The 15,047-nt window shown below is 39.1% G+C and overlaps 1 protein-coding gene across 1 annotated transcript in view; it reads right to left on the bottom strand.

Moving 5' to 3' along the window:
- The window catches only part of LOC139721368 (peripheral plasma membrane protein CASK-like), a 198,456-nt gene that overhangs the window by 105,239 nt on the left and 78,170 nt on the right, over positions 1–15,047 (bottom strand). Inside the window, exons 5-7 of the mRNA XM_071632684.1 lie at positions 8,901–8,973; positions 6,936–7,038; positions 4,133–4,308 (exon numbers count right to left, since the gene is read on the bottom strand). Coding sequence (XP_071488785.1) covers positions 4,133–4,308; positions 6,936–7,038; positions 8,901–8,973 — 352 coding nt within the window. The remainder of the gene's footprint in view (positions 1–4,132; positions 4,309–6,935; positions 7,039–8,900; positions 8,974–15,047) is intronic.

Genomic DNA, 15,047 nt, shown 5'->3' with positions numbered 1-15,047 from the left:
TGATTTGTAATCGACACTTGTACCCGTCGCGTCGATCTTGTCCGGTCTTCTCATCCATGTGGAAGGAGTTTAAGGTTCACGCCAGTGCCGTATATAAAGAGAGTCTGGCCAACTGCTAATTTTTGGACGCCATGTCGTTACCGCGCGTATTACACGTAACAGGGTTAGCGTGTACGCTCAGACGTAACAAAATAACCAAGCCAAAGGGGTCGTAAACACAGAGTTCTGTGGTCGTAAACAGTGGGCACTGCATTATGAGCGCACTTTAGTAACGACATGGCGCCTGTAGATCATGGGACCAGCTTTTGACCAATCACAGGCTTCAAAACACATAAGCCAAAAAGCGAGATGGCCACTCTCTTTATACGGCCCTGCATGGTTCACGCCAGAGTATCAGGTGCACGTATCACTTTGTACAAGTGCTCTGCGCACCTGCACTGACCGCTCACTGGTAGTGCGGACGCACGTGGATGCATGGCAACGCATTACTCTCATGGACTCGTGTTAGCTACAATGTATGTAGTGTGGCGTGGTAATAAGGTACATTGATAGAGGTTTACTCGAATGTAGTTTGTGACAGTCATTCGGATTCCGCCACACGGCATGGGAGAAATGAGATGTTTATCTGAATTTTAAATACCCTCATGACAAAATACGAACGATCACGCTTCCTACATAATTTAAATGTTCTGATAACTCTCGCTGTACATCAACATTTATCAAGTGGCATAACTATACACAGCCCAGTCGTAGTAAAAATCACATTCGTGCGCTTCTATACTCTTTAAAAAAAACACGGCGTCCGATCGGGCTAACATGCCAATGACCTTGATCAGGGCTCCACACTAACTTTCTGGTGGCCCGAAAAAAAAAATCAAGAAAAACTTAAGAAAAACTACATCGGTCCTACTACAAAGAAAAACAAATATCAAATATTACTGAAGTGCGTCATGTTGAAAATAAATGAATAGAACATTCAATCATCTTACTGTTATTCTGAGTTCTAAGATTTAGCAAATAGGCTTATAGATTATTATGAATGTTATTGCAATTTACTTTCGAACATAAAAGCAAACATCAGACATTTAGTTTATGGGTGCTGTTCGTTATTCCGATGGTTTGCTATTCCGAAGGTTCGTTAATCCAAAACACACAAAGTCTCCCTAGGATGATACCTAGAGGTTCGTTAATCCAAAAATGAAAACGGGTTCTTTAATCTGGACAATTGTGGCGTTATTCCGAAGGTTCGTTATTCCGAAGAATAGTCAATCAGAAAATGAAATTCGGAACAACGCCGGGAACCTTGGGAATAACGAATCTTCGTACCGAAGAGCCTTCAACGAACCTTCGGGATAACGAGCTGTAATCTATTTAATCATCGTACGGAGTTGAATATTATTGTTATTCATTTCCAAACGTCAAAGGGATCATTCGACATTTCTTTTAGCATCTTCCGGAGCTGAATGTTATTGCTATTTAATTTCGAACGGAAAAGCAAACATCCGGCATATATTTCATCATCGTACGGAGTTGAATACTATATTGTTATTCATTCCGTACGTCAAAGCAATTAAACATGAAACGTTAATATTACCATCGAATGCATCTAAATGTTACTGTTATTCATTTCGAAATTTAAAAGCAAACATCCGAAAGTTATCTTAGCTTCGTACGGAGCAGAATATTACTGCTATTCACTTTCCAACGTAAAAGCAATCATCATGACATTATTTTTATTTTAACATCTTCCGGAGCCGAATGTTATTGCTATCTACTTTCGAAAGTAAAAGCAAGCATCCGACATTTTAATCATCGTACGGAGTTGAATATTATTGTTTTTCATCTCCGAACGGGAAAGTAATCATTCGACATTTACTTTAGCATCATCAGGAGCTGAATGTTATTGTTATTTACTTTCGAACGTAAAGGCAAATATTATATCCGGCATTTATTTTATCATCGTACGGAGTTGAAAGTTATCATTATCCCTTACCGAAAGTCAAAGCAACCATTCGACATTATTTTATTTCAGCATCTTCCGGAGCCGAATGTTATCCTTATTCATTTCCGAACGCAAAATCAAATACTAGTATCTGACATTAATTTCAGCACCGTACGGAGCTGAATCTTACCGTTATTCATTTTCAAAAGTATGAGCAAAGATCCTACATTCATTTTTGTATCATACGGAGTCGAATATTACCGTTATTCATTGCCAAAATTGAAAGCAAACATCTGACATTTATTTCAGCATCTTCCGGAGCTGAATGTTATTGTTATTGACTTTCGAACGTAAAAGCAAATATCCGGCATTTATTTTGTCATCGTACGGAGTTGAAAATTATTGTTATTTATTTCCGAAAGTCAAAGCAAATATTCGACATTATTTTATTTCAGCATCTTCCGGAGCCGAATGTTATCCTTATTCATTTCCGAACGCAAAATCAAATACTAGTATCTGACATTAATTTCAGCACCGTACGGAGCTGAATCTTACCGTTATTCATTTCCAAAAGTACAATGTATGAGCAAAGATCCGACATTCATTATTGTATCATACGGAGTCGAATATTACCGTTAATCATTGCCAAAAATAAAGCAAACATCTGACATTAATTTTAGCATCTTACGGAGCCGATTGTTACCGCTGTTCATTTCCAAAAGTAAAGGCAAACATCCGACCTTTTTTGGTGGCCCGATCGGGCCATCAAAATCTTCATTTCTGAAATTTTGGACCACCGGGCCACCGTTAGTGTCGAGCCCTGCCTTTGATACATCGGAATATTCGGAAAGTCATTTTCAGTACCATTGATGTTCTAGACATTTTCGTTACGGCGACAGGAACGGATTACAAACTCCATCGAAGTGAAATTTGGAGTGGAAATCGATGCAGATTAAGGGAGAGTATACAGATGTTTTGAGTGAGGCAGGGTGTTTACTGTTGCTCCGATTTTACTGAGTTCACGCTTTACGTTGACATTACGTTCACGGAGGTCTTATAAAACGTTTTTACGTAAAATACAAATGATTTTGTTGCACATTTTACCATGTAATTTGCGACGGAAAATAAGCGATCGATTAGATGCATGTTTTCAGAATATACCTAGAGTCTGATCATGCACTTTCGCTAAAGTTTATATCTTTTTTTTCCGTCCTCACTGTGTGCACTTCGCAGTCGAAGCGATTATCGTGTGCCCGGGCGGCAAAGCGCGATGAATCGAGGGAATTCAAACAATGTAGTAATCTAACGGTAAGCCATGGTAGTAATCTAATCCACGCGACTATAGAAATTTGCGGACGGCTTGCTGCGCTATAACAAAAGCTTTCGAGAGTCCGATCAAGACACCCTCGCCAGAACTGTGCTTTTGTTCCGATTGTTACATTTTCTAAAGAGGGCGAACAAAGATCTATTAACATCACAAAGGGGCTACCTCATTATCTACCTCATCGATTTCACAGCGATATCACAATAAAACCACGACTTTTTCACGACGAAAGCACAACCATAGGACGACTAAATCACGGTGTAAGGACGGCGTTTTCACTGTCAAAGCATCGCGAATAGTGTTGGTAGTGTCATGTCAACTGAGGTTACTCTCACATAATTTTACAGAATATCTGAAACATTTTGCTTGAAGGACCTGAGTATGCACTGAAATTCAATAGCTAAGCTATATATATTTTTTTTTTAATGTTTTTTCTTTCTTTCTTTCAAAGGATTATCCTCGTCATTTTGGGGCAATTGAAGTAAAAATCTGACTCTAAATGGGCCCATCACAGACAGCTTTGGTGATGTGAAGTTGTGGGCAGAATATTTCCCCACTATTGCAAGGATTTGTTACCAGTACATGGAACCCAGGGCAGTGAGTGCTGAATCAGTCATGTTTTGACTCACATTATATTTCTGGTTGGAAAAAAGAACATGATATTAACTCATGCCGCAACTCTATCTTCCCACCCACTAAAACTGTCTCACTGCAAATATGCCAAAATATGGCAAAGCATTTGTGTGTTTGGTTAATCTCATTTATTTGCAATGTGCATAGTAATATTACTATCAATAAAAGAATAAAAATATGATCGAGACCTGAAGGGGCAAGGCAGTAGCAAAACAGTTCTAGTTGTCCCTTACATTGTATCTGCCTTTGACGATCATGTCAAACAGTCTGTCCTTGGTGCCAAAGAATGGTAGCGAGCCACTGAGCAGGATGAAGAGCATGACGCCACAGCCCCAGATATCCACCGGCTTGCCGTAGGGTTCCCGCCGCACCACCTCGGGCGCCATGAAATGCGGGGTGCCGATTCGTCCTTGGAAATAAACGGTGCAAAGAAGAAGAGGAGAAAACGAGAGCACGGCAACGCGTCAGTGACGTGACGCATGAATGGTTTGATGAGATGGGATCAGGAAGGAGAGGCCATTAAAGGGTGTGTACAGTTCTGGTCGAGGTGTAGATTTAGCTTTTAACATTTTGCGAGATATTCAGAAACCACTCTATGGGATGTAAGGGGGAATGCAGTTCTAAGGGGTATCAAAAGTTTATTCGATGAAAATCGGTTTTGAAATGGCTGAGATATCCAAAAACAAGGTGAAACAAAGAGATCCTAATAAAGTTGGGGCATGTCGCCTTTTATTATTAGCACTTTTTTTGATATCTCAGCCATTTGACAACCAATTTTCATCAAATAAACGTTGAATCCTTCTTAAAATCACATGCTCTTTCATATTTCATAAGAGGTTTTTCATTATCTCACTTAGGAATGTTCAAAACATGAATCCCTACCTCAACCAGTACTGTACAGTCCCTTTAACATGGATGTTCTTGTGCTACAAACTCATGTTGCTGTAAGGGGATTCTGGATATATACCTAATGTCAAAAAAAAAAAATTACAACAGGAACCTCCGCAACAATAACTTTAAAAATAGTGATACAATCCACATACAATTTCAGGGTATGCAACTATAACTTATTACCCACATCTTACAGAAAACGCCATCCAATTTGCTTCAGTGGTCAAAGAGAAATGAGGATCTTTGTAGAGCATGTCAGGAATCCCTTCCCTCCAAGTTTTGTCCATTGTGTTCACAGTTCCAAGAGCATCCAAGTGCTGAACTTGGAAGAAACGGACCCATGACATGCTTTACGATCCACGTTTCTCTGTCACCACTTAACCAAATTGAATGGGGTTTTCTGCAAAATGTAGGTAAAAAGTTATAGTTTAATTCCCTGAAAAAGCATTCAGATTTTTTTTGACCATTTTGAAAGTTACCAATGCAAAAATCTGAATGTAATTTTGCTTGTTTGTTTGTTTGTTTGTTTGTTGTTGTTGTTTTTTTTTTTTTTTTGGGGGGGGGGGACATATTGAAGTCTTATTTCTAAGCTGCACATTATTTAGAGACTCTGTAGTGTTAAGGATTCATGGAGAGAGCAGGCTGGCCCGATTTGGATACATTTGAGAATCCCCGTAATAAATTGCGTACAGCTTTATCATTGACCTCAAAGTAAGTACACACACAGCCAAAGAATCTAAACTGGAGTCGACCGTTGAATATCGATGAGTGTAAGCTTTGATTCACATATTCACTGACTGTGCTATTTGTGATTTTTAGCTTCTACCCTAGTGGGCATGAAATGAATTGGACCATACATGAATCCCTAACGCTAACTGGGTATTTAACCAGTTGAAGACCAGTCCCAAGTATACTCTGGCAGGTGTCTATGGGAAATGTGTGTTGTGGCAAAATCAGCTCGTCCTCAGTGGGTTAAAGAACATGTGGAGGAGTAAATTTGATCGACAAGCCAAGCGCAAAGTCTTAAAATTGTCATTGGCAAAGAAACACTTCAGAACAATGATATCCTCTACACTTTTACAACTTATCTAACAAGAATGTTTTCTGCAACACTTAAGTGTGGGAAAAGGGAAATATTATTTTCTGCATAACTAAAGTGTGTGGAAATGAAAATATATGTATGAGACAAATTCTTGTCTGAGGGAAAACTACATGTAGTCTTATTGATTCCACATTGCTACATCACTGAATACAATTTTTATCCTTTACCCCAAATTTTTGCCTCCTTGCCCTAATTTCACGAGCCCGACTGTCAATTTCCAAAATAAATTAGACACTTTCAAAGCATAGCCAGTTTCTCTTGAAAATAGTACTTGTTATTAAAACAAACAATGCACTTCAATTTATCGGGGTAATTTCAATTTTCAAAAAACAGAGGAAGCCACTGCTGTATATTCATATTCAAATATGATTTTTTTTAAAATATAATTTTTTCATGACCTGAATCCATGTGTGTGTGTGTATGTGTGTGTGTGTGTGAGTTTTTTATTTGGTGTTTGTGCATGAGAGTTTCTGCATGTGTGTGTGTGTGTGTGTGTGTGTGTGTGTGTGTGTGTGTATGTGCATTAGGTGGGGTGGGGTGGCAAAGGGAACATACATAGCAAAGACCGGGAACCATTGACAAATGTCAAGAGCTATAATAGTGATTAATTACTAATGGCATTTGTGACGTAAGGTCCGCCATTTTATTCTATGTCACTGCTTGTCTTTCATGAAAACTGTTCTTGGACACCGCTACAATTGCCTTACTGATCAACCATCAAGGCAATATGTTGGCATTAATGCAAAAAAAAAGAAAAAGAAATGGGAGTTTACATTTCTAAACAAGCGTAGCTTTTCTTCATATTCCTTACAAGTGTTTGGTATATTTTTCTCGCCAAACGAAAACCATCAAGTGGCACCTTCTCATCAGAGAATCTCAATGCATTATACACGTTTCATCTTGGCGCTAGGTGCTCATATCGATTTATTATTGATACATCATTTGGGTGATATGTTTTCCCCCCCTCTTTTTTTTTTTCCCTCCCCAGGATCAATTATTCAGAACTTTTGGGGCGTGGAGCAGATGACGCACGCCGCACCTACCTCCGGCGATGAGTCCGGCAGAGGGTAAGGGGATAGCTATGCCGAAACCTCCGAGCTTGACTGGGGCAGAGTTTTCCTTCGTTGCGAGCAGCACGCAGTGAGGCTGTATTGTAGGACGAACAGAGGGAGAAAACAACACCGAAATAATCAATTAGTTTCAAGTCCTACAAGTACTGATATTTTGGGTAGGTTGTTCAACACTACTGCAAAGTGAATTTCAAAATGCTTCACTTTATGATTATCGCATTCGATTTCAGCATTTGTAGCCTTAATCTGTTACCTTAAGAGGTCATCTCATGACCATCCGCATATACATAGATATCCACAAGTGATTATCAATCCTACTGAGACTTGAAATATTTGTTTGTAACTACCTAAAACAAAGTTGTACAATCTTCCATGTTCTTGATGCTTTTCCTTGTTACCATTATGAAGAGCAAGCACAACATGAGCAAAGCTGCAATAATTCTTCCAGCAGTCTCCTTGGGAGAATCTCATTGGCAAACAAATGCGATTTGAAAGAGATATTCTCGGGCGATAAAGTGAGTTGTGAGAGCTGCAGATAGAGGTGTACTGAATACTGCAAAGGCCAAATGATCTTTATTTTCTCTTTTCAACTGAAGCCGCCCCGTCTACATTATGCCCTCCTTACAAAAGTCATGCTCTTGTGTTGTCTTGATGCGCAAACCCTTAAACCCTTCAGATCTGACATTGGGACTCGTTAATGCAGCAAGAGCTCATAAATGCAGGGGGCCATAACATTTGACAAATCATTTTATATCCATTCCACTTCGTGCCATTAGGAGGGGGGCCCCCTCATGTCTGCCAATTACCGACTTAACAAGGCAAATAGGAGTAATGAAGGTCACATACAATTTAATAACATGACTTGGGGCACCCATCCCCGGCAGTTTACAGAGAATCACACCATTCCCATGATACTACAATGGACCAATTCTTTCATACTCAAACAGCCATTCCCTTCCATCTTCCTTCCTTCTGTCTGTTTGGCTGTCTGTCTGTCTGTCTGTCTGTCTCTCTTATTCATCTACTGCACCTGACAAATGCAAAGCCCACGAGCCCCACCCTCACTCATTCCTTAACACTCGTCAAATGTGCCAGGGGGGACGGTGCAGAGAATTCTTCGGCACGGCAGATGTTTTCAAGTCGGAGTGGCGACTTTTGTTTAGAGTCATGGGACACGATCTACGATAAGACTTCCATCAGCCATGAACTTCTGCTTTGAAATGTGCATAGAATATTCCAAAGATGGATAGACTGTACAACTACTGTCATCACTGTCTTCTGGTAGCAACTAACAATCCGATCAAGAGTATGGGACATTTAAGGATTATGCTGGTTTGTTCTGATTACAATTTTTGAATGCAATTTGCTCTGGTAAAAACAACTATCAAAAAAGGACTCTATTTTGGTTTGATGACATAAAAAAACTTACTTGGCAAAATTTGTGAGATCAAGGGTGTTTTATCTGTAATAGCCATAATGTATAAAAGTGCAGCTATGTAAACTGAACAAACTGTACACTGTATCAACAGTGAACATTTCAATGTCAGCTATAAACGAGTTCCACGGCCTGATCTAAATATTATATCTTGGTCATAGCTTTAAATGCTATCCAAACTGTTATTTTATTGTTAGACTTTGTTGTATCATTTAGACTTATGCTAAGCTTACAGCTCATTATGCTGTACTGCTACTGCAAATGAATCACATTCTGCTCAACATTTAGGAGGATGCTTGACTTTAAAAACAACTTTTTTTTTCTTTTTTTTTTCAAATGACAGAGTGCAAATTCAAGTGGAAAGTGTCAATTACTGCTGCACAGTGAAAAGTGGGCATGACTACCAAGTCGTTTCGCACCCATCCAAGCACAAAAGAGCACACCTTGGCACAGAGTAGCAAAAATAGGTTTGGGGACTGAGTGATGGCGGGAACCAAGCTCACCTTTATGTCACGGTGGATGATGTCGTTGTCATGGCAATAGCGCAATGCCTCCATTATCTGCCTCATGTAATGGCTGGGAGAGGGGAGAGAACAGATGCAGAAGAAAAAGAGATAGGAGTGAGAGAGAACGAGAAAAAGAAAGATTGTGATTGTCACATTGTCATTCACATATTGTACCTCTACAGGTTTAGTTATTGCACGTACATGCATACACAATCACTCCAGGAGCAACACACCTTTTGATCCGACTTAGATTACATTACTACACTTAGAAAATGGACTTGTAATCATAGTAACCCGTTCCATACAGCATTCTGAAATCCCCATAGACTTAATACACAGGCCGACAGGTTCCCGTATGGAACAGGTTAATTTTCCTACAATGAAATGATCTCACACGGAGGGGGAAGATAAAGCTCCCTCACATGACATAAGTTCAGTACCAAATTTGTAGTCTAGTTCACCTGGTGACTGCAGGCTCTGTATAGTCTTTGAATTGTGTTTTCAGCCACATGCGATCTGGCATTATATCTTGACTTTATCAAACAAAGTTACTTTGACAGTGCTTTTCGCGCGTTGAAACTTTCGCAAATTGCCACTGGCATTCAATGCATATTGTGTGGACAAGGAACTTTGCATGCATTTTATTTTCTCCAATCTAGGCTCCTCGCAAAATTTGAGAAAGTTTCATGCATGCGAAAATGTCTGGCAGTACAGTATACTCCATATGGCAAGACGAGGTCACGCGAAAACACAGAGGATAATTCAAGTAATTTCATGAATGTCATTGGTCTTGATTTGATAATTTCACATTTCATGTTTCTAGATTGCTCTAATGGTATGAGGACACTGGCAGCAAAACTAAATCAAAACCGTCACAAGGAAAGGTTGACAGCAGGACTCAAGGAAGAAAAGCCAGTTCCCTTTCAATGCCATCTGAAGAAATATATATATAGTCTGGTTTATATAGCAGAAGAGAGCCGAGCACATCACTGCAAACCCGTCCTGACAGATAACAAATTCAATTGTACGGCAGAGGAGTCATGCGCTGAAGCCCGATCATGTTTCGACGAGGGAATAATCCCTCTTAGCGAGTACAAGGGAAGGCCCGGCGCATCCATTATTCACTCTCCTCCGCCGAGACTCTACGCTTTACTTGCTCCTCGCCTCCCGACTGCACCCCCAACACGCAGTGCATGAAGAGGAGGGTGCGGAAAGAAGCTGGAAAGGAAACACGAAGGAATCGTGGACAAGAAAAATAGAAGAAGAAAAGACACCACAGCGAAATACCTCGTACTCACTGGAGAGAAAAGTAAATCCGACCTACTTCACCCTGTTACTAATGATGGACATCTTTGACTTGTAATGAATACAGGAATTCTGAAGGACGTTCTTATGCACATGCACCATATTCTTTAGTAACAATTACAATGTTGAAAATAACAGTCATTACTTTATATAACGCATAGGTCCTATGTGTTTGTTTTATCCTCGGGTAATATCTATATAGGTCATTGCTCTTGATATAGTGTGCCATTAAACAAATTTGACACAAACAGTTTTGTAGACACAGCTTTTAACAAGTTTATTGATTAGTTTTGAAAGAATGATTCACAATTTGCTTTGAGAAGTAGCCATAACTCCCTTTATAATATTCTTTTACAGGTGTGCCCACTAATAAACAAAGCATTTGGGACTTCATGTAATATAATTTTATATTTCAATACATTAATGATTAATGATTACATGGATGCATAAAGTTCTGTATACATTCTGGATGCTGAATAACTGTATATTTTGTCTGTTGAAAATATAACTGTATATTTTTGGGGCTGCTTAATATATTACTCTGTATCTCTTGTATATCGACTACATAACTCTGTACTACTCTGTATACTTCGGATGCTGAAGATAGACTGTATTTTTGACAGTTTATTAAATAACTCTTTATGTATTTTGGCTGCTAAATATATCACTCTTTATATTGAATATATAGCTATGTGTACACTTTCGCTGTTGAATATATAACTCTGTTTATACTTTGGCTGTTGAATATATATATTACGCTATACATTTTGGCTGTTGAATGATTTAAAGTTTTATCTCTGGCTGTGTGATTGGCAGAAATGTGCAGAAGATGTACATGATCCAAATGACACACAATTCAGATGGTAATAATGAAGTAATGTATAATTTCCTTGATGTTTAACTTGGAAATGAGAAGCTCTGACGTCAAACTACGACAGACATTATCTAAAATGCAGAACTATTAGATGTAGGAATTATGAGGGAAATATCTAGCAGCGCTACACCGCCTTCATCGTTAATAGAAAAGGTCTGGAAAATAGATAATGTTGCATATAATACTTTACATATGTACTGTAGCTTTTTTCTGCTTTTCAGCCTGGAGCAAGAAAAAATAGTGGAATGAAGTAATCATCCTATGGTCCATGTCACAATTGATGTGCCGGCACACTGCCTGGTCCCATTATCAAATAAGCCTTCAATCTTCCGCTGTGGGTGGACTTGCAAATGAGCTTCCCAAGCAACGGTTGCCATGGCGTTGCCAAGGAAGTGCATCTATCAATTTTATTAGCGGCCAGTGTTCGTCAAATTATGGATTCTGCCTTCTTTTGCTCAGGCCATGTATTTTAATGCCTTCCAGTCACTGAGTTGGGGAGAGTATTACGTCCTTTATTTTGATACACATTACATCAATTTTCCCGAGGGCATTTTGGGTTAACAATGACATTTTTTAACATTAATATGATGCATGACAGGGGACCTGTGTGTAGACACTTTAGAATATTTGAAGAAATACTCTTGAATCAATGATGAGAAATGGTGTGCAAACCTACATTATGGAGTGGGCAAATCCAGAATGCACAAATAAGTGTGCAGCAAATATGACTTATTTCCATGAAAATGCGATGGATCAAGCGAGTCATGATAAGCATTGATCTGGCCACTCATTTGCTATTGAAAGTGAATTTGTCAGGAAAAACATATACATGTAGATGCTCATAAAAAGGGGCCAAATACCTTAAAACAATGCAGACTGATTTAATTAGGGTCATCACATGAAAATCACCACAGGATTTGAATTTTGCTAGCACAGAGTTTGGTAATTCCCTTGTGATCAACCACTTGGAATAGCTTTCTATAATGCGCAGTGAACGGTTTTAATACAACAATAGTACAATTTTTTTTATTGGTCTATATAAAGACTTTGATTTCTACTTGAGACTCATAGATTCTATGCATCTCAACATCTGCTCTATACACGCATGTACGCATTGGCACATTCACATACCAGCACATCTTCGAGGACGCATGATAAGACTGGTATTTTTAGCGGCACAGGTGCCAGACACATGATTGCTCTTTCTACCATTGTGCCTGGCAAAGAGCATGTGACACTGTCGAATGCACAAAGACTCTGAAAGATGATGGCTGATATTAATCACCACTTTGAGGGCAGTCGCTTAACGTGGTGTCTTCATCAGAAGTAACCTTGAAAAAACCTTTGCTCCTCTTCCATGATAAAAAAAAGAGAAATTCTCTCTGTAGCAGAAAGTAGAGTGATAAAGGTACATAGCCTCTTCTTTGGGTTCCATGACATTTCCTCCGACAATTGCTGCCATGAAATATCTGCTCGCTTAAGCCAAACATTTAAATTTTACTCACAAGCATAACCCTAACCCTAACCCTAATCCTCATATCAAACTGAACCAAAAACCCTATCACAACCCTAACCCTGAGTCCTTGGAGAAAATAAGAGCAGAGCAAATTGTCGCAGGAGCAAATGTTGCATCACCCTTCTTTGTACCCATTCCGTAGCTCCCTTTCATGATGTATAGCACGTATTCATCAGAAGTTAATGTGATGCAAAACAGGTTAATTTATTCATTGCTAGGAGGTAAAGTACCTTGGTGGTGTAGTTGTTTGGCATAGATTGAGAAAGTGTAATTTGTGAATGTCAGCATCTTTGTGTACAAACAAGATGAGACATAAAAGCAGCGCCATGTTTGTGGATGTGGGGTGATCATAATTGCGATATTCTTCAAGAAATCACGACAATGTTTGCTATGGATTTCTTCTTAACTGTACCTTTGAAATGCCTAAATCTCTTTTCTTTTACCTTGAATGTACATGTGTAGGCATTAATTTCCTTAGAGATCTGGGAAGCTGATTCCTAAAAATCCCGAATATCACTTGTAAAAAACAAACAAACAAAGAAGCTAGCAAACAAACAAACTTGAATGAGAGGCAATTCTCATACAGAGCAGATATAAAGCGATATACTTTAAGACCAGAAAATTTTTGCATTTTTGTGAGAATTTCGCAAGGAGCCAAAGATTTGCAAAATTAAAATGTACACAAAAGGTTTTGTCTGCACAATGCATTGAACGCCAGTGGCGTTTCGTGAAAGTTTCATGCCGTGAAAACAGCAGCTGGCTGCAATTCGCATAAGTTTCATGCCGCAAGTGTTTCTGGTTTTAAAGTACGCAAGGAACAGCCTCAAGTCACAAGACCCCTGCTAACGTACAAACACACTAGTGGGACTGTGTGGCACATGACTCACTGGCATTCTATTTGATAAGAGTTTCAAAGTGACAGCCTTATGTCTTCTACTGCTGTCACTCCCAATAATTCTCTCCCTCTCTCTATCTCTTGGGTAAACTTTCCTTTAGTCGGTAAATTTCCTTACAAGTACCTTTATGTTGAGAATTAAGGTTGACATATGTACTGGCACTACCGTAGTAACATTCTTAGGAGAAATCTGTGAGCATGAAGTTTGTTACAAAAGGAATAAGAGTGGGACAAATTTGAATGGCAGAATTGATATATTTATTCATAATGTATGCGGGTCTTGATGGAAGACTAGCTGTCATACTTCACCAATCGTAGCCCACTGTGATTGATAACTTTAATTCAATATCTTTTTTTTCCACTCCAGATCATCTCTTCTCCTCTGGAAGGATTTACAAAAGCAACCATATGGTGATAATATGAGGGTTCTTGCTTTAATAGACAGCATTTGATAAATTTACACAGGATCGATTTATGAATAGACACACACAGGTCATACAATATGTACACTGTGTGCACTTTGTAACTGTCTTTTTGATCACAGGTCGTGGCTCATAAACCCATTCTGGGTATTTGGTATACATATTGGATTGAAGCTTCTCCAATTTGCATGGGTGATGTTCATGAAAGGTAAAATGTGGGCTAGGTATTCTAGTATGTGCCCTTTCACCTCTACGTATTTGGATCGCCACACAGAATGTTCTTGGTATTGAAACAGATAGCCGTTCTTAATGTAAAGGACTGTTCTTGCATCACTGGCCTTACTATCAAACCAAAAGCACAAAAGGCCAAGGTTGTGGCCAATGGAAACAGGGTGATGGGCCATGACCACGCTAATGAAAAGTGTTTTGATGAAGTCACAGATGTATGGGTATTGAAGAGCTGTATCCATTGTTTTATCTTCCTCCCCCCCCCCCTTTTTTTTTTGCCTCAATAGCACCATTGCCAACAACACAAAGTATGATTTGTTTGTTTGTAACTATGATGTTGATTCAATGAGGTAGAGCTGAGAGAAAGGGGACCAAATTGTTTCACACATTAAAAGGAGGTGAAAGTGACTGTGCCCCTCGTTATCTATCATTTCTATGTGGTTTTGTCTATGGATGTGGACTGGACTGACACTAAACAACTTTTGATCCCATCCAATTACATAAAGTAGAGAAGGTGACAAGAAGGGGTTTTTTGTCTGCAGTGGAGCAGCAATAGATCAAAGACAAAGATTCTGGTTTGTGGGTTGCCGTGGCACCAAGTGGTGGCAAACTGTCATTGAGTCATTCAGTGTCATTGTCTGGTACAATCATGGGGGGGGGGGTGGCTTTCAAGGTTATGAACTCAATTTTTCAGGGAATACACAGGTATATCAAAAGAGATAGGAGGTGACAAAATAGATAGACAGATGATAAAACTAAAGTATTTCTGTCGACTCAACAACTCCAACTCATGCACTTTGATGTGAAAATTGATAATAGATATTGGGATTTAACTCTGTGATCTTTAAATATTCATGGAGGCACATTAATTACCTACATAACTTTCAAAGTAGATATAGATCAT

The sequence above is a fragment of the Diadema antillarum genome, unplaced genomic scaffold (genome assembly GCF_040938485.1).
Source record: "Diadema antillarum isolate AM-2024a unplaced genomic scaffold, OU_Dant_1.0 scf00000141, whole genome shotgun sequence".
NCBI lineage: Eukaryota > Metazoa > Echinodermata > Echinoidea > Diadematoida > Diadematidae > Diadema > Diadema antillarum.
Note: the sequence above shows the minus strand (reverse complement) of the source record. Positions and strands in the feature narration are given on the sequence as shown.